Source organism: Macrobrachium nipponense, chromosome 10 (assembly GCF_015104395.2).
Source record: "Macrobrachium nipponense isolate FS-2020 chromosome 10, ASM1510439v2, whole genome shotgun sequence".
NCBI classification, from domain to species: Eukaryota; Metazoa; Arthropoda; class Malacostraca; order Decapoda; family Palaemonidae; genus Macrobrachium; species Macrobrachium nipponense.
The window spans coordinates 29,701,710-29,721,828 of NC_087204.1; the positions used below are offsets into that span (position 1 = coordinate 29,701,710).

Sequence of the window (20,119 nt, forward strand, 5' to 3'; positions counted from 1 at the left end):
TATACATTGATGTGAGCATGCATGCGCATACATATTCTTCACTCTTAGTCAGGAGTGTGATAATATAAAACACGATGAACATTAAGTACAAGGATTTAAAAAGTTTGTTCATCCGATTTCCAAACTCCTAATCTTGCTGGTGGTATTGTCTCAAAGTGGGTTTTCCCTCCGTTTGATAATGAAATTAGAATCTTTCCTCGGCTTCTGCAGTTTCTTCCAAATGACTCTTATCTAAGCTATAGTCCAAGCAGTTTATTATTATTATTATTATTATTATTATTATTATTATTATTATTATTATTATTATTATTATTATTATTATTATTATTATTATAATAATAAATCAGATGATGAACCCTATTCATATGGAACAAGCCAACGGGAGCAGACTTGACATTTTTTTCTCCTTTATTTAAAAAAATACACTTTATAGGTAATTTTAAAGTGAATTTTTTTAAATAAAAGAGAAAAAGAAAATTTCAAGGCTGGTCCCCGTGGGCTTGTTCCATATGAATAGGGTTCATCATCTGATTTATAATAATAATAATAATAATAATAATAATAATAATAATAATAATAATAATAATAATAATAATAATAATAATAATAATAATAATAATAATAATAATAATAATAATAATAATAATAATAATAATAAACTGTTTGGACTATAGCTTAGACAAGACTTGAAATTCAGTCTTCCAAAGAATATGGTTTGATTTGATTCATATAGATTTTAGGCATTATGCCAAGCACTGGGGCAACTAAGGCCATTCAGCGCTGAAACGGAAAATGAAAGTATAAGGTTTGAAAGGTATGACAGGAGGAAAACCTCGTAGTTGCACTATGAAACATTTGTTAGAGAGGGTGGACAGAATGGTAGAAAGAGAATATGAACGGAGGTATAGTAAAAGGAATGACAGTGGTTGCATCTAGGGGCCGAAGGGACACTGCAAAGAACTTTAAGTAATGCCTACATTGTACCGAATGAGGTGCACTGACGGCACTACCCTCCCTACGGGGCAAAGAATGTGGTGTTCACCAGAATGAAGTAACATAAGGTAATGTGAGATACAGAAAGTGGATATCAGGTTTGAGAAAAATGGATAAATTAACAAGTTAATAGCTAAATTAACAAAAATATAAGTAAAGTATTACAATACAAGTTGAATTGTATAAGGGTGGCAATGCATTTCATCTGTGCAGTAAGTTCTGAAGTTCCAACTGCACGACATCCTCAGGGAGGCTGAAGTTCCACAGTCCGACGGTGTGAGAAGGAATGAAGGAACTCTGGAACTGAGACAGAGGTATTAGACAGCGAGGCGCATTTACTGCATAAACCGGTCTGCCCTTAAATTGATCTCCCCCATTTCTTCCTCTTTGTCGACTAATACAGGTATTCGGCTCGCTGGCCTAAGACTAACCGTTCGAGCCTTTATAATCTCTCTTTTTAGACTTTGGTCATTTCAGGAGCCCAGACTTCGTGGCGTCATCCTCACTCTTTGTCACTGATCCCCCGCTCAGGATGATAACGATAATGATGATCACGACGATGATGATGGTGACCGCAGGCGGCGTGACGACTTGTGTTACAGCAGAATTAGCGAACCACGTGAGTGGAGCTCATGGTTTTTGCGGGGCGGCGGTACAAACCGCACGATGTCTGGGACTGGGCTTCTTTTCGTACTATACGTACTATTGTGTACGGAAGTTCAGAGCGATAGGGAGCTGAGAAGATCCTCTCTCTCTCTCTCTCTCTCTATCTATCTATCTATCTATCTATCTATATATATATATATATATATATATATATATATATATATATATATATTATATATATATAGGTATAAGCCACGAAGGAAAAATAAACAACGGAGTTTCTGCAAGGTCTTTCGACTCGACGTCCTTTACTCAGCTAAGCAAAGACGTCGAGTCGAAAGATCTTGCAGAAACTCAGTTGTATATTTTTCCTTGGTGGCTTATACCTTTATTTATGGATTTATCACGTTCCAATCTTTCGTGATTCAGTTATACATACATACATGTAGTGCTCAAGAAATTATCATATTTGGTAAGTATCCATACGAAGGTTGCTCTTCTACATGTTGATGATATATATAATAATAATAACCAACCAACAAGAAAATATGGCCCAGCAACTGGTAACTTTGGCGAATGCCGTATCTTACGAGAGCGAGGTCATGAATGTGATAAAGGACAAGATATGAACAGAAGTATGGAGCTTGGGTGTTCACAACCTTTTTTCTAGACCTAAGCTAAACAGAGTCCTTTATGTTAGTTAACTACCCACTGAGTCTACGAAGTATCCTGTAGAAGGTAGCAAGGTAACCAATGAGTTTACCAAGTATTCGGACCTCAGATGTCAAAGTATGCTATGGGTTGACCAAGTATCGCGCAAAGTTTGCCCGTCAGTCAGCCTATGAATTTGCTAAGTATCTTTTGATTTATCTAAGATCTGAGCTAAAGCAGTATTTCCCGAGTCAACACAGTATTCCCGAAGTTAAAAAATCATTCTTCGAGTTTACTAAGTGACCTTTGACCTAATAAGTATCCCATGAATTAACCAAGCATCTCTCAAGTTGATAAACATTCGACCCGCAACCAAATTAACCCTACAATAAGTGTAGGACGGATAACAAATCAAGAACAACTCAACGTAAAATGGTACTACGACTTCAGTCGCTTTAAATGAATCGTAGTGCATTTGTAACACTGTCAATTGTTTATCATAACCTGGTCTTATGACAGCACCCAGTCATATATGCATATACACAAATGATTTACAAATAAACAAAAAATAGGAAGTAGGACGCAGTTCTATAATAAGGAACTGAAACCATGAAGATTATCCAAAATAAACGATTGCGGAAACTCGTGTCCGGCAATTCGAATTCAGGAAACATTGATGTATATGGAAAACAACTCAAATGTATTGCTTTGTATTGCAATTCCGAGCAACCCACGTGATGAACGTGTGCCCAATTTAAGTGGTGGTCGATGCCTAGGCACGTTTTTGATGACCAAAAGATGATGTAATCTATGTATATTACTCTAGAAATTTTCATCACATTCTAGATTCACCGGGGTTGAATGTAGTAGTGATTGTTATTATTGACGTGTTTTACGCAGAAGCCAACCGGTTCAATGTTGAAACGATAAAAAAATGTAATAAATGATGAAGAACAAAACAATTTAATTATGAGTGATTCCACTTCTAACCAACCGTTATGTAACACAATTAAGTATACTAGCCAGTATCATGTGCCCGGTCAATGTGCACCCAAAAGGCAACTTTTTATTTTTCAGTTTAATAACTCACCAAAACGACATATTATCTGAAACTTAATAATACAAAAGAATGAGGGGTTTTGTGAAGATAAGACTGACCTCGACCTAGATTTTAGAAAAAAAAAGTTTTTGAACGAAAACGAACAATTAATTACCAGTAAACTACACAATGTTAGACCGATGGGACTATGTTCGGTCGGTCCAATTTTTTTTTTTTTTTTCCAAAATGATGGCTTGGAACCATACTGCAAACCAGTCCACGAATTTTAATTATTAATATAATTCAGAACGTATACACATCCATATAGAACAAACCAAAGAAGCAGAAAAATAGAATGAAAAAAAAAATTCTACTATAATACAAATAGGCCTAAAAATAAGCCAATGAAGGGGCATAGCCCACTATGACGAGGGATCTGAATATATTTTGCTGAATGAAGACAGAAGAATACGCGAACATTGCATCTTATCTCATTCTAAACTTTGAAATTGAAAGTAATATCAAGATCCAGCAGTCTAATCATATTTCACCAATCTTGAAATAAAGGTTACTATTCATTACTATCTTGATCTATGAAAAACAACAGACGACCCTCCTCGGCCGGTCAATTTTCAGTCAACGGTTCAACCGTTACTCGACTCCCAACACCAAAGCTATAGGGCGCTGCTATAGTGTAGCTACAGCCACGGTCTATAGTAGGTAGTATATATTGCTGCAGCAAGTTTGAATACGCCTAGCACATTTTATAATTCTCAGCATTTAAACGCGGAGGTAAGGCGATATATATTGATATATCATACTGTCTATTGGTGTTTTATTTATTTGAAGATAGTTCTAAACAAAAGTTAAAGTAAATAAGCCGATGGACGGATGGTGTTTCTGTTCACTGAAATTATCACCCTTCTTAGAATCACTTTATCATCACAGACATTCTTTGAAGCATTTAAACGTTTAAAATCTGTACGAATTAAATGTTTTCTCCATCGTTTAAAAACCAAGAGGCCTTATTTGAAACACTTAGAAGTATATTATGGTCAAGGTTCAATTAACTTCATTTAAAATCTGGATGTCAACATCTGCGCTTCGGGTCTATGCCGTAAAATACCCATACAAGGAATGATGTAAGGCTATGGGACTCTGCCAGACGCACGAATGACTATTTGAGGAGACTCAGGAGAAACAATATTGCATTAATTAAACAATCGCCTACCAACCCTTAAGAGGATAGCCATACAGAAACGCTTTTCATTTCTTTCTAGTTTACCTATCTTAATTCAAATGGTATACTATGATAACTGGAATTTATTCTTAGTATAATGCTACCTAAACTAATGACCGGTTGACTGCAAAGCCCTCTGTAAATTTCCAGTCTATACTCTGTTTTCTTTTCATCTGCCCACCCGCCTGTGGTGTTTGTTTATGGTAACCTGCGTCCCGGGCTTTAGATGGTTACGTTATGTGTAAGTTTTAGGTAAATAAAAGGATATCTGGGTGTACGTTTGCAACTGAGATACATTTGCAACCGAGAAGTGTTTTAATAATTTACTGTATGCGAATTACACCGTTAATATTCGAAATAAGGTATTATTATAATTGTTGAATGTAAGCTGAATGTAACTATCTAAATCCCGGGACTCAGTGTTACCATACTAAAACACCACAGGCGGGTGAACAGATGGAAAAAACCGAGTATAGTTGGTACTGTTCAAGCTGAATCGATATTAAGTCTTTCAAGACGCTGGCGAAAGCCGCGAAACTATCAGAGAATTTCAAGTGGGAAAATATATAACCGTAGATAAAGCACAATCTCTACAGAGTCCGAACGGCGGATGTAATGTTACCTAGCTATCTGCTGACTCACGTGGCATGAAAAATTGATATGACAAATTTATCGCAAGAATTTTTCGACCCAGTTAAGCTGATCATGAGGTTCCTGCTTCAGTTGACGGTTTACGTCGGTGACGAATTAATATAGAACATTTGTTTTATTCTGCCACTTGGTTGAATTAAATAGCGTGATCTTAATATTATGACATTTCCTCTTATAAGAGTTCTGCCTGTTCCCAAGACAGTAAGTATTCCCTGCATACAATTGATAATCTTGTATCATCCATAAAATTCACAATAGAATATAAAAAACATAATTGTAAACCATTTTTGGATATCTTAGTTATTGGAAATACCACCAATTTTTGGTTTTTAAGTATATAGGAAACAGGAAAACCACGAACAACTTGTCATGTCTTCACTTTTACTCTAACCATGCTAAAGAAATTAAGATGTCAACATTTTACCGTATGTATCTCAGAATTTGTAGTCCTGAATTTTTAGAAGATGAGTTTAAATTTTGGCAGTAAAGGTGAGAGAGTATTTTGTTATGTTAAATGCCCCCGATTGAACATTGAGGGAATTGTATAGTCTGGTCTGTTGGTTTTATTACTGAATATTTTCCCTTATGCACAGCCTGTGTTTACCATGTTTTGGATCTGTTGGGTGATGAGTTCTCCCATCTATGCATTTATGTCTTTATGCTATATTTTTCTAAATAGTTTTTTTCTCAGATGGATTTGTTATAGGTCACATGATAAGGGAATTTTTGACATGTAGATATATATATATATATATATATATATATATATATATATATATATATATATATATGTATATATATGTATATATATGTATATATATATATATATATATATATATATATATATATATATATATATATATATATATACAGAAGAATCATAGGGGCAGCAGAGCCGACCAACATCCAGGTTGAAGAGGTAAAGGCATGTCTTTCACAGGTATCGTTTATTACACCAACGTTTCACATCACATGTTGCATCCTCAAGGCTGGAAATTATATATTATGAATACTAAAACATCACTCACTCATTTAAAAAACTCTAAAAAAGCACAACAAATATTGAACATTTACAAATACAAATTAAAACGAGAACTCGAAAGGAACACCTACCAAGGTAAGAATTAAAAAGTGACTAAAAAGGCTGAGAGAAAATTAATATAAGAAGATGAGTAAACAGAACGTGGAGTATGTACGAGGAGGCTTCTCAGGGTCCGTTTCTGCTCCCATCAAGGTGTCAGCTTTAGGACAGGATGCAGATTGTCCAATCCCGAATTATCTAATATTCAGAATCACTCTCAGATTTGTGGTGCCCGCTTGGACATCAATGATTTTAAGATTACTGGATCAGCAAGTAGAGACGACGAGTTGATGGTGCTGGAGTCCCTTCTTATAAAGACCAATGTACCAACACTAAACACCAATCGTCGTCCACACTGTTTTTAGCATAACTGCCTGTTTCTTTACTCTCCACGTTCTGTTTACTCATCTTCTTATGTTAATTTTCTCTCAGCCTTTTTTAGTCACTTTTTAACTCTTACCTTGGTAGGTGTTCCTTTCGAGTTCCCGTTTTAATTTGTTTTTGTAAATGTCAAATATGTGTTGCTCTTTTTTAGAGTTTTTAAATGAGTGAGTGATGTTTTAGTATTCATAATATATAATTTCCAGCCTTGAGGATGCATCATGTGATGTGGAACGTTGGTGTAATAAACAATACCTGTGAAAGACATGGCCTTTACCTCTTCAACCTATATATATATATATATATATATATATATATATATATATATATATATATATATATATATATATCCTTACCTCTTCAACCTATATATATATATAGATATATATATAATATATATACATATGTATGTGTTGTCTGTACATGCTTATATATATATATATATATATATATAAATATAATTATATATACATATGTGTGTTGTGTCTGTACATGCTTATATATATATATATATATATATATTATATATATATATATATATATATATATATATATATAAGCGAACATGTCCAGTCTGGTAACCCGAGTGAGAAACAGCAGCAACTCGCTCATACAAAGCATCCTAAGGAGTGAAGCAAGAAGAAAATCAAAATTGTGGAAAGGAAATTTGATGGGAAAATGAGGCCATTGTCCCCTAACGGACTTAATCTCTGTATTGGCAAGATGTCATCTGCAGTTTTTGTCATTATTACATTTATTGCTGATATTTTAATTTTTTCATTATTACTGTGATTACTATCAAGTTAAAGTTTGTTATTTACATTTAATTTATGTATTAAGCCTCTGGACCTGACTACTGTAACCACCTAAGGTCTCTAGTTGAAATTTGAGTTATATATATGTGCACCATCTGTTATTACTCTCAATGCATTTTTTTTCTCACCAATATTATTACTGTTATTACCAGTATGATGATTACTAGCTTTTATGCTACCTCAGCTACCTTGTGGTTAAGTGCCGATTATTCATTTTCTTTTTCTATTTTATTTATCATGTCACATGTATCTAGATTGTGTATGCTACTGTCTGTATTTTGTATATTCAATGTATATGGCCCCGAGCCGAAATAAAGCATATTATATATATATATATATATATATATATATATATATATATATATATATATATATATATATATATATATATATGTGTGTGTGTGTGTGTGTGTGTGTGCGCGCGTGTGTGTGCGCATGTGGTGTGTTGTCTGTACATGCTGATATATATATATAATATATATATATATATATATATATATATATATATATATATATATATATATTTTATATATATATGTATTTATATATATATATATACATATATGTATATATACATAAATCTATATATATATATATATATATATATATATATATATATATATTATGTATATATATATATATATATATATATATATATATATATAGTATATATATATATATATATATATATATATATATAGATTATATATATGTATATATATATATATATATATATATATATATATATATATATATATATGTGTGTGTGTGTGTATGTGTGTGTATTTATTTATCTATTTTATGACGAAATAAATGCTTTATATTTGGGAGTTACGACAATGTATGGAGAAGGACTCGGGCCGCCGAGTGAGGGTTACGACCCCCAAACCTTCGTGAACTAAAATCACTGGCTTAGGTGTGATACCAACAGTAAAAAAGGATTGCATTGCAAATGAGGCGTACTTCATTCGCCTTTATCAGATGATTCCCATTCGAAGGTTTTAATCCGATTATTCAACAAAGCAAATCTTTCTCCCCGGACAGGAGAAAGAGGAGAAATATGGGTTCCCGGAGCGAGTGCTATGAACTTCGTCAGGTGCTGCAGCAGGAGGAACTGGCAACACTGGCCGTTAAGATTAAAACCGATTTGCCCTACTCTGCCTTTGTGAGTAGATTAAAAAGTTTATTATCATTGTCGCTTACTCGGGGAGTAAGCCTGCAAACTACTTTTTTTTTTTTTTTTTGTGGGTGTGGTTGTTGATTAGGAAAGGTCTACTGAAAAGCCTAGAAAGCCTGAAAGAGGTGTTTTGCATTTGAGTTAAAGATACAGGAGTTTTGGGATTGGATATTTATGATTTATCTATTAGAATGAAAATGTAAGAAATAAATTGTGTTCATGATAAACAGTACAGAAAAATTATCCCCAATAAAATGTAGCATATTTATTTTAATTTTCGTTGGTGAAACAAGGCTCTATTTGACAGTAGATTTTAGCATGTTTTAATTTACACTGGAATATAATGTTTACAACATATGTGTAAGGGAATAATCTTGCATGCATCTCCCGAGTAAGCTGGAGGTCGGGTCACGTATTATTATTATTATTATTATTATTATTATTATTATTATTATTATTATTATTATTTATTTTTTGTTTTATCACAGTCCTCCAATTCGACTGGGTGGTATTTATAGTGTGGGGTTCCTGGTTGCATCCTGCCTCCTTAGGAGTCCATTACTTTTCTTACTATGTGCGCTGTTTCTAGGATCACACTCTACTGCATGAGTCCTGGAGCTACTTCAGCATCTAGTTTTTCCAGATTCCTTTTCAGGGATCTTGGGATCGTGCCTAGTGTTCCTATGATTATGGGTACAATTTCCACTGGCATATCCCATATCCTTCTTATTTCTATTTTAAGGCCTTGGTACTTATCCATTTTTTCCCTTTCTGTCTCTTCAACTCTGGTGTCCCATGGTATTGCGACATCAATGAGTGATACTTTCTTCTTGATTTTGTCAATCAACGTCACATCTGGTCTATTTGCACGTATCACCCTATCTGTTCTGATACCATAGTCCCAGAGGATCTTTGCGTGATCGTTTTCTATCACTCCCTCAGGTTGGTGCTCGTACCACTTATTACTGCAAGGTAGCTGGTGTTTTCTTGCACAGGCTCCAGTGGAGGGCTTGTTTTGCCACTGAATCACGCCTCTTTTTGTACTGGTTCTGTGCAAGTCCCTGATATTCGCTTGCTATGTGGTTTATGGTTTCAATTTTCGTATAGCACTTCCTACATATTGGAGAGATATTATTATATTATTATTATTATTATTATTATTATTATTATTATTATTATTATTATTATTTTTTTTCTTTTGCTCTATCACAGTCCTCCAATTCGACTGGGTGGTATTTATAGTGTGGGGTTCCGGGCTATAAATACCACCCAGTCGAATTGGAGGACTGTGATAGGGCAAAAAAAAAAAAATAATAATAATAATATCTCTCCAATATGTAGGAAGTGCAATACGAAAATTGAAACCATAAACCATATAGCAAGCGAATGTCAGGCACTTGCACAGAACCAGTACAAAAAGAGGCGTGATTCAGTGGCAAAAGCCCTCCACTGGAGCCTGTGCAAGAAACACCAGCTAACTTGCAGTAATAAGTGGTACGAGCACCAACCTGAGGGAGTGATAGAAAACGATCAGGCAAAGATCCTCTGGGACTATGGTATCAGAACAGATAGGGTGATACGTGCAAATAGACCAGATGTGACGTTGATTGACAAAATCAAGAAGAAAGTATCACTCACTGATGTCGCAATACCATGGGACACCAGAATTGAAGAGACAGAAAGGGAAAAAATGGATAAGTATCAAGACCTGAAAATAGAAATAAGAAGGATATGGGATATGCCAGTGGAAATTGTACCCATAATCATAGGAACACTAGGCACGATCCCAAGATCCCTGAAAAGGAATCTAGAAAAACTTGAGGCTGAAGTAGCTCCGGGACTCATGCAGAAGAGTGTGATCCTAGAAACGGCGCACATAGTAAGAAAAGTGATGGACGCCTAAGGAGGCAGGATGCAACCCGGAACTCCACACTATAAACACCACCCAATCGAATTGGAGAACTGTGATAAAAAAAAAAAATAATAAAAAATAGAAAAAAAAAAAAAAAAAAAATAATAATAATAATAATAATAATACGTGACCCGACCATCAGCTTACTCGGGAGATGCATGCAAGATTATCCTCTTACACATATGTTGTAAACATTATATTCCAATGTAAATTAAAACATGCTATTATTATTATTATTATTCATTTTTTTTTTTTTTGCTCTATCACAGTCCTCCAATTCGACTGGGTGGTATTTATAGTGTGGGGTTCCGGGTTACATCCTGCCTCCTTAGGAGTCCATCACTTTTCTTACTATGTGTGCCGTTTCTAGGATCACACTCTTCTGCATGAGTCCTGGAGCTACTTCAGCCTCTAGTTTTTCTAGATTCCTTTTCAGGGATCTTGGGATCGTGCCTAGTGCTCCTATGATTATGGGTACGATTTCCACTGGCATATACCATATCCTTCTTATTTCTATTTTCAGATCTTCATACTTATCCATTTTTTCCCTCTCTTTCTCTTCAACTCTGGTGTCCCATGGTATTGCGACATCAATGAGTGATACTTTCTTCTTGACTTTGTCAATCAACGTCACGTCTGGTTCTGTTTGCGTATCACCCTATCCGTCCTGATACCATAGTCCCAGAGGATCTTTGCGTGATCGTTTTCTATCACTCCCTCAGGTTGGTGTTCGTACCACTTATTACTGCAAGTTAGCTGATGTTTCTTGCACAGGCTCCAGTGGAGGGCTTTTGCCACTGAATCATGCCTCTTTTTGTACTGGTTCTGTGCAAGTGCCGGGCATTCGCTTGCTATGTGGTTTATGGTTTCATTTTTCGTATTGCACTTCCTACATATGGGAGAGATGTTATTTCCGTCTATCGTTCTTTGAACATATCTGGTTCTTAAGGCCTGATCTTGTGCCGCTGTTATCATTCCTTCAGTTTCCTTCTTTAGCTCTCCCCTCTGTAGCCATTGCCATGTGTCATCGTGGCTAGTCCTTTAGTCTGTCTCATGTATTGTCCGTGCATTGGTTTGTTGTGCCAGTCCTCTGTTCTGTCTGTCATTCACCTGTCTCTGTATATTTCTGGGTCTTCGTCTACTTTTATTAGTCCTTCTTCCCTTGCACTCTTTAGCCACTCGTCTTCACTGGTTTTCAGATATTGCCCCAGTGCTCTGTTCTCGGTGTTGACGCAGTCCTCCATACTTAGTAGTCCTCTCCCTCCTTCCTTTCGTGTTATGTATAGTCTGTACCGTATTTGCTCTTGGGTGTAGTGCTTTGTGTATTGCTGCCTTCGTCCATTCCACTATTCCTGCGCTGTATCTGATTACTGGCACTGCCCATGTGTTTATGGCTTTTATCATATTTCCGGCGTTGAGTTTTGACTTGAGTATCGCCTTGAGTCTCTGCATATATTCTTTCCTGATCGTGTCCTTCATCTCTTGGTGTTTTATATCCCCTCCTTCCATTATTCCCAGGTATTTGTATCCTGTCTCATCTATGTGTTTGATGTTGCTCCCATCTGGTAGCTTTATCCCTTCAGTTCTGGTTACTTTGCCTTTTTGTATGTTGACTAAGGCGCATTTTCTATTCCAAACTCCATCCTGATGTCCCAGATACAATCCTTACAGTCTGGATTAGGGTATGTATTTCCTTGATGCTCTTACCATACAGCTTGATGTCGTCCATGAACATCAGATGGTTGATTCTGTTGCCTCTTTTCTTGAGTTGGTACCCGGCATCCATCTTCTGTAGTACTTTTGTCATGGGAATCATGGCTACTACGAAGAGTAGTGGGGACAATGAGTCGCCCTGGAAGATCCCTCTCCTGATATTAACCTCTGCTAGTCTTATTCCAGAGCTTGTAAGTATTGTATTCCAGTTGCGCATTGTATTTTTGAGGAAGCTGATGGTGTTTTCCTCTGCCCCATATATTTTCAGGCATTCTATTAGCCATGTGTGTGGTATCATGTCGAAGGCTTTCTTATAGTCTATCCATGCCATGCTTAGGTTGGTTTTATTCCTCTCCTACTGTTATTCATTACCATTTTGTCTATCTGGAGCTGGTCTTTTGTGCCCCTACACTTCCTTCTGCAGCCTTTCTGTTGGTGGGGGATGGTGTTTGTCTCCTCTAGGTAATTGTATAGCCTTTCACTGATGATACATGTTAGTAACTTCCACATTATTGGTAGGCAGGTGATAGGCGTGTAGTTACTGCTATTTTCCCTTACTCTTGTCTTTTTGTACTAAGGATGTTCTTCCTGTGGTCATCCATTTGGGTGCATGGTGATTTGAGATACAATGCTGGAGTTGTTCTGCTATTCGTGGGTGTAGGGCCTTGAAGTTTTTGAGCCAGTATCCATGGACTTCATCGGGACCTGGGGCTTTCCAGTTTGGCATTTTCTTAGTTGGTGTCTGATTGTGTCTGTCGTGATCTCTGTGAATCTTTGTTTATTCTCCCTATTTCTTCTTCCTTGACTTCCTGGAGCCATGTTGCATGTTTGTTGTGTGATACCGGATTACTCCATATGTTTTCCCAGAGTCTCTTACTTGGTTCGGCTTCAGGAATTTCTGGGTGGTTGTCTTCCCCTCTTAGTTATCATTATTATTATTATTATTGTTGTTGTTGTTGTTATTATTATTATTATTATTATTATTATTATTATTATTATTATTATTATTTTAGTTTTTAATTATGGTTGAGTGGCAACACGACACCTAACAAGATTTGAAGTTCGTTTGTATCATTTTATTTTGTGTTCCTTTTTTTATAAACTTTCTTTGATATGCATATGTTTTTAAGTGTGTTTTCTTTTTTCTATCGGCGTTTAATTGTATAATATACTATATGTATATAATATATATATAATATATATATATATATATATATATATATATATATATCTATAATTATATATATATATAATATATATAATTAAAAGTTACGAAGTGCCAAGTATCTGGTTACTACACTTACCATTCATTTATTGTTACCTCACAAAAGCCAGACACCTGAACCCTCATCACAGGTACTAAACGACTGAATACTCTAAAGGCAACAGTGATCCCTTAACAACTTACCAGTATTGCAGAAAATCAGACTAAGTTCATCGAAACAGGTGTGAGGTAATATTGTAAGTAATTAAATTAATCAAAGGGCATCACTCCATCAACAACTTTAAAAGTCTAAGTATTTCCCTGATTTCAGAAGTCTAAGTACTTCCCTGGTTCTAAGTCACTTCAAGTAAATTGAAGGAAAGCAGATTAATCACCACTCTATGTTTCTGCCTAACATAAATATAATCATAATTAAATACAAATATACTGGTTAGAAATGAAATACTTATAAAAATTATAAATACAAAAATGTATTATTAAATTCAAAATTTATAAGTAAAATTCACAATATCAGGGAAAATTACTGTTACTTGAAAACAAAGTAAAGTTTAATTAATTCTTGAATTAAATAAGTAAAATTAAATCAAAATTAATTTATCACAAAATTCAAGAAAATTAATTCAATTGAAATTCAAAAGTGTTAGGCAATAATTGAAAATTTGAAATTAATTCACAAGTGCTAAACAATAATAAAACTTGAAAAGAATTCTAAGTAAATGCAAATTAATTCACAAGTGTTAAATTTGATTAAATGTGCAATGATTAAGCAATGAAAATAACTAAGTCAATTAAATGGTGAATGTCAATGAAAATACAGAAAAATGTGGACAACATCAAAATAAAAAGGCACACTTCAACAAGAAAATGCAAAAATGCACAAAATGGAACAAACACAAAACACAAAAATTTGCAATGTGTAAAAGTGTAAATCTCTTCACTCAAAACATTGTAACCATCAGTTTTTACCAAATCTTCGTAACCATCTGTTATTAGTTACTAGTTAACCACTGTTCCTATCAGTTATTAGTTTCTTACCAAACCATCATAACCATTAGATATTAGTTAACAACTGTTCCTATCAGTTATTAGTTAACCACAGTTACTATCCGTTATTAGTTGCAACTAATAAAGATATAACACACTTTACCTTGGTATACCAACTTCTTTCTTTCTTGCTGCAGCTTGTATCACACTTTCACAAAAACCAGGCGCCATTACGAAATGTTTGTTCAGATTCCACAAAAACACTATTTAATACTAAATAAACTCTAAAAAATATCAAATCTAAAATTCTCAAGTTACGAGTGACCAGTTTATAAGTACGAAATCGTTACGTTGCTTTAAGATCAAAAGTGCTATGCGATGGAGAGAGAGGGAGAGAGAGAGAGAGGGAGATCTGATCGCCTTGCGGTTCTAAGATATAATGAATCTCTCTTCCTTACAGAAACTGGACTGAGGAGATGACACAAAACGTTTTTGGGCAATAACTCTTCCAGAAGCTTCGAAATCTTATGCAATCTTATATATATACAAAATGTGTAACCTGCACGTGGCTTTGACAAAGACATATGCGTACAAGACCAGTCTGTTTAAAAAAAAAAAAAAAAAGACATGTCCTCTACTCGATCGACACGAAGGAGAAGCCTTATCTCACATGATGACAGATTCCCAAAACACAAATGAAGATTCGAGCTTGCTTATCAAACGTGTTGACAGATTAGGAAAGCAAACGAATCTCGGAGACCCTCTAATCTCACAGTGCTGACATAATAGGGAAACAATTGTAGTTTTGAACGGACAAAAAAAATCTCTCTCTTTTTACATTCTACGGTATATATATATATATTCTTTTACAATATGTTATGCGAAATCTGATTACACATTTTAAAACATCCTATCTCTAAGCTATCTAGGAATCTGAAAAAATGTTGCACAATTCTACATAACATTTTATACAGTCACAGAGGAGATATATGCATTTCAAAAGTAGCAATATATAATATATATATATATATATATATATATATATATATATATATATATATATATATTATTTATTATCTGGGAAAGTTTCTTTATTGCAACATGAGTCATCTTTTAAAATATTTTTCCTGCTGAGATATATTCATTTTCATCTCTTGGAGTTTTGATAAGAAAATCAGAAAAGGTAAACATCTTGAAAAACTTGTAATGAACAAATTTTTTGGTCATATCGTCATATAATATATATATATATATATATAATTATATATATATATATATATATATATAATATATATATATATATATATAGTATATATATAGAGAGAGAGAGAGAGAGAGAGAGAGAGAGAGAGAAAATCCACGAAAGAAAATGAAACAATGAAGCCCCACTGCGAGGCCTTTCGACCTCTTGCCCTTTACTAAGAAGACTGCTTGTAAAGGTCGAGAAGTCGAAAGGCCTCGCAGTGGTACTCTATTGTTTCACTTACCTTCCTGGTTTTTTGTCTTTATTTACCATATATTCATCGCGTTCCACATTTTCGTGATTCCATTACACACACACACACACACACACACACACACACACACACACATATATATATATATATATATACATACATATATATATATATATATATATATATATATATCTATATATATATATTATATATATATATATATATATATATATATATATATATATATATATATATGTGTGTGTGTGTGTGTGTATATATTTTTTTTAACCCCACAATGACATCTTATCTTTTCGTTATCTTCGCACTTATTTTTTAGACGGGCCTATCACTGCAAGTGTCGAATATGAATGGGGAACAGAATGGTGTAGGTTACCATCACCATAACCCACCGTACATGGGTTCGAATCTAGCTGCAGGTGGGAGGGTTTCTTCATCTTCTCCCCATCTGGATTCAGTACTTGTAGTGATAAGTTAAATGGTCATAGTGTATATTATAAATGTTGTTTGAAAGATACTGAAAAGTTATTGAGAGCTTTAAGACGATAGATACTGCTCTGTTTTAAGCCTTTTCACCAGTATTTTGGCTCTAGAGGTTTGAATATATTCTGGTTAATGCCAAGCAATTGTATATCAAATACTTTGCTCGAAGGAGCTGTTATTAGTCAACCTTAACACCTTAAGTGAAGCTCTCTCTCTAAGTTGAGCGTTTTGTGTTGAATTTACAAGTTTGACAAATGTGCGTTTTGAGTTGAATTTACAAGTTTGACAAATGTGCATTTTGAGTTGAATTTACCAGTTTGACAAATGTGCGTTTTGAGTTGAATTTACAAGTTTGACAAATGTGCGCTTTGAGTTGAATTTACAAGTTTGACAAATGTGCGTTTTGAGCTGAAATTACAAGTTTGACAAATGTGGATTTTGAACTTGGACAAATTTTTGTGGGTTTTGAAGTTGAATTAACAAGTTGACAAATTGGATTTTGAGTTGAAAATTAAACAAGTGGGACAAATTTTTGGAATTTTGAGTTGAAGATTTACAAGTTGACCAAATGTTTGGATTTGAAAGTTGGAATTTACGGAAAGTTGGACAAATTTGTGGAATTTTGAGTTGGAATTTTAACAAGTTGGACAAAATGTCGGATTTTGTTGAGTTGAATTTACAAGTTGGACAAATGTGGGTTTTGAGTTGAATTACAAGTTGGACAAAAGTGGGTTTTGAGTTGAATTTACAAGTTGGACAAATGTGGATTTTGAGTTGAATTTACAAGTTGGACAAAAGTGGGTTTTGAGTTGAATTTACAAAATGCCAAATAATGTATATTTTATATGGAACATATAAATGGACTATTACCGGATTTTTTAAACTAATAAGTTGACAAATTAGCATTTGTGCTGAAATTACAAGTTTGACAAGCGTGAGTTTTGTGTTGAATGTATTGCGTCGAATTCACGAATTGACAAATGTACGTTTTGTGTTGATTATTTAGTAAATCAACAAATGCTGGTTCCTCGTTGGACGAGTGGGTTACGTGCTCGACTACCGATCTCAGGGTCCGGGTTCGATTCCCCGCTCTGCCAACGCGGAAACGGAGCAATTTGTTTCTGTAGATAGAAATTCATTTCTCGATGTGATTCGGATGCCACGATAAGCTGTAGGTCCCGTTGCTAGGTTAACCAATTGATTCCTAGCCGCGTAAAAATATCTAATCCTTCGGGTCAGCCCTAGGAGAGCTCTTAATCAGCTCAGTGGTCTGGTAAAACTAAGATATACTCAGCTAATTCTGCATTTTGTGTCACACTGACTCCTTTAGCGGTTGTGTATAATCCACAAATAGACAAATGTTTTATTTTGCCCTCACAGATGCACAATAATCTTCTGATTGCCAGCAGAGGTCACAACGAAGGCTTCCAGTTCGAATTTTACGTGCCGAATACGTATCCAGACTCTCACATCGTCATTTGGAGCAGGACAACTGATGTGGTATGTGGTCCCAATATTTCACACATATTTGACGAATTTATTACATTTATAAATTAGCGTCACTATATTTATTTTTATGATGATAAGTAATAAACGCTAGTTGTAGCTAACTATTCATAACTACTTGTTCTTGAGGACAACGACAGCAGTCTACGGATAGTAATGGCCTGAGTCCAGAAGTCCACTTCAAGCCTCTTGTGCAATGTTTCCTTTCCAAATTACCGGCTTATATTTTGGAGCAAGAGCCCGTGCTGGCATAAGGCCAGGTAAATTCATAACAGGGTAATAAATTTTATGTTTAAACTTACCGCCATCCAGCCCAGGGCTAAGTTCTCTCATCAATGTCCCCCGCTTAAGTGTTGGTTTGTTGGAAAGAGAAGTTGGATGAAAGCGGTAATTTAACAGGCAAATAATTTAGCTAATATTAAAAAAAAAATAATTAAAAAATGAAAATTGCATTCATACTTCGGTGATTAACTGTATTCACCGAGATAAACCAGATTTGCTGAGCTGCAGCACCAGTATGGAATAAATGTGTTTCGCTTTCGAACTTCTTATTTCCAGAGGTCCTTTAATTCCTCCCAGAGGAAGTCGCGCAACTGGAGCTTCTTCAGAAGTTCAGGCGAATTAGTATTTTAATATTTTACTTACTTTTTATCTATTAACAAATTTGTTAATTTACCTGTTTTTCTAATAACTGAGATCATCTCTCTGTATTCCCCTTTGGAAGCTTGAGTTTCAAGTCAATGACCCCAGTGGGCTTGTTCTACATGGAGAGGGTTTATCTTTTGAATAATAATAATAATAATAATAATAATAATAATAATAATAATAATAATAATAATAATAATAATAATAATAATAATTTTAGAAAGGATTTATTTTCTGAATAATAATAATAATAGTAATAATAATAATAATAATAATAATAATAACAATAACAATAATAATAATAATAATAATAATAATAATAATAACTAATAATCATTTCCTGAAAAGCATCCCTCCTAAAGGAAATCATTTAATCAGAATTGTATCTATGCTTCGTTGACCGGAAGTATTCTTCTTGATTTCCCACTTCTCGAAAACCGTCTTTCTGACCAAGTACTGAACTTTCTCTTCCCTCCCAGTCTTGGTCTCTCAGTATGCACTGCTCGGAGGGAGAGGTCCCCTTGCTGCTTAGGCTGGTGAAGGCTACGGGCTTCGCGTCCCTGGTGAAGGAGAAACCTTTGTGTCTATGCCATCTGTCGAGTTACCTGGTGGATCCCGTGACCGGGGCGCTTCAACAGATTCTCCGGAGACCCTTCGGGAAATATCCGAATCCTACCTTCACGTACCTCAGGCAACAGACTTATCCTTTGAGGCGAGTGGTATACGTATTCCTCTTGTTGATTTCGACGGTTTAACTTTAATCTCTCAGTGTACCCGTTGCCCGATGGGTGGGTAGTACCGTGCAGGGAACCTTAAGTAATGCTTAGTTACATTGAGGTGCACTGCGCAGAAGTACCCGCGGCTCCCTGCGGGGCATGGCTCTTGATGATGTTAGCAATTTGAATAAGTGGTTATTCGCTTTTGTTTTTTTGCTGCAGTGATAATAGAGTAATATGATTGAATTTTATTAACCGTAAATCCCACAAACTCAAGCCATCAGATTGTTCTGTCAGCCTTTCCATAAAATACAACTAATTCATAGCATTTTTATCCACCCTCCTATCCAGGTGCCCAGCGGGTATGAAAGTGCAGAGGCTGGGCAGAGCGGGCGTCAGACACTTGCTGGAGCAGAGCAAATTCAAGAAAAAGGAACCCGTCGACCTGTTCTACGCCTTGACCCGAAATGCCCCAGCCCTGGGGGTGTTCCTCGACCCGAGCGTCAAGGAAGACCAGGTCATCCTGCCAGAAGGAATCGATTTTGCGGACGAAAGGGCCATGCCCATTGCCTGGGTCGGTACCTACGAATACGGTACCATTGGCATGTTAATGACCGACGCAGGGTATCGAAGGAGAGGGCTGGGTCGTCTCCTGACGGAGCTGCTCGGGCGACTGCTGTTGGCCGACGGGTACATACCCCATGCCAATGTGGAGCCCCACAATGAGATTTCGCTGAGGATGTTTGAGAAGTTGGAGGGCTGGGAAGATACCCACTCTTGCACCTGGATATACTAGAATAAGTCAAGGGCGTCTGCCACTGGACTC

General features: G+C 35.3%; 1 protein-coding gene across 2 annotated transcripts; it reads left to right on the forward strand.

The window, feature by feature from the left end:
- The first annotated feature begins 1,475 nt into the window (after nucleotides 1–1,475).
- On the forward strand, nucleotides 1,476–20,113 carry LOC135224134 (uncharacterized). 2 transcript variants are annotated; one of them, XM_064263025.1, is made up of 5 exons: nucleotides 1,476–1,612; nucleotides 8,502–8,622; nucleotides 17,807–17,926; nucleotides 19,057–19,289; nucleotides 19,645–20,113. In XM_064263025.1, the coding sequence occupies exons 2-5, from the start codon at nucleotides 8,518–8,520 to the stop codon at nucleotides 20,087–20,089; spliced, it is 903 nt and encodes a 300-aa protein (XP_064119095.1). In that variant the 5' UTR covers nucleotides 1,476–1,612; nucleotides 8,502–8,517; the 3' UTR covers nucleotides 20,090–20,113. The 2 variants fall into 2 exon arrangements, with proteins under 2 accessions (XP_064119095.1, XP_064119094.1); XM_064263024.1 differs by lacking the exon at nucleotides 1,476–1,612 and adding an exon at nucleotides 3,953–4,081.
- Nucleotides 20,114–20,119: the final 6 nt, after the last annotated feature.

Excerpts from the sequence above, each read along its gene's own strand:
- LOC135224134 (XM_064263025.1), top strand. The coding sequence starts at position 8,518 with ATGGGTTCCCGGAGCGAGTGCTATGAACTTCGTCAGGTGCTGCAGCAG. Across the intron at positions 8,623-17,806 it reads ATTTGCCCTACTCTGCCTTT|ATGCACAATAATCTTCTGAT; the intron begins GTGAGTAGATTA and ends TTGCCCTCACAG. Across the intron at positions 19,290-19,644 it reads CAACAGACTTATCCTTTGAG|GTGCCCAGCGGGTATGAAAG; the intron begins GCGAGTGGTATA and ends CCTCCTATCCAG.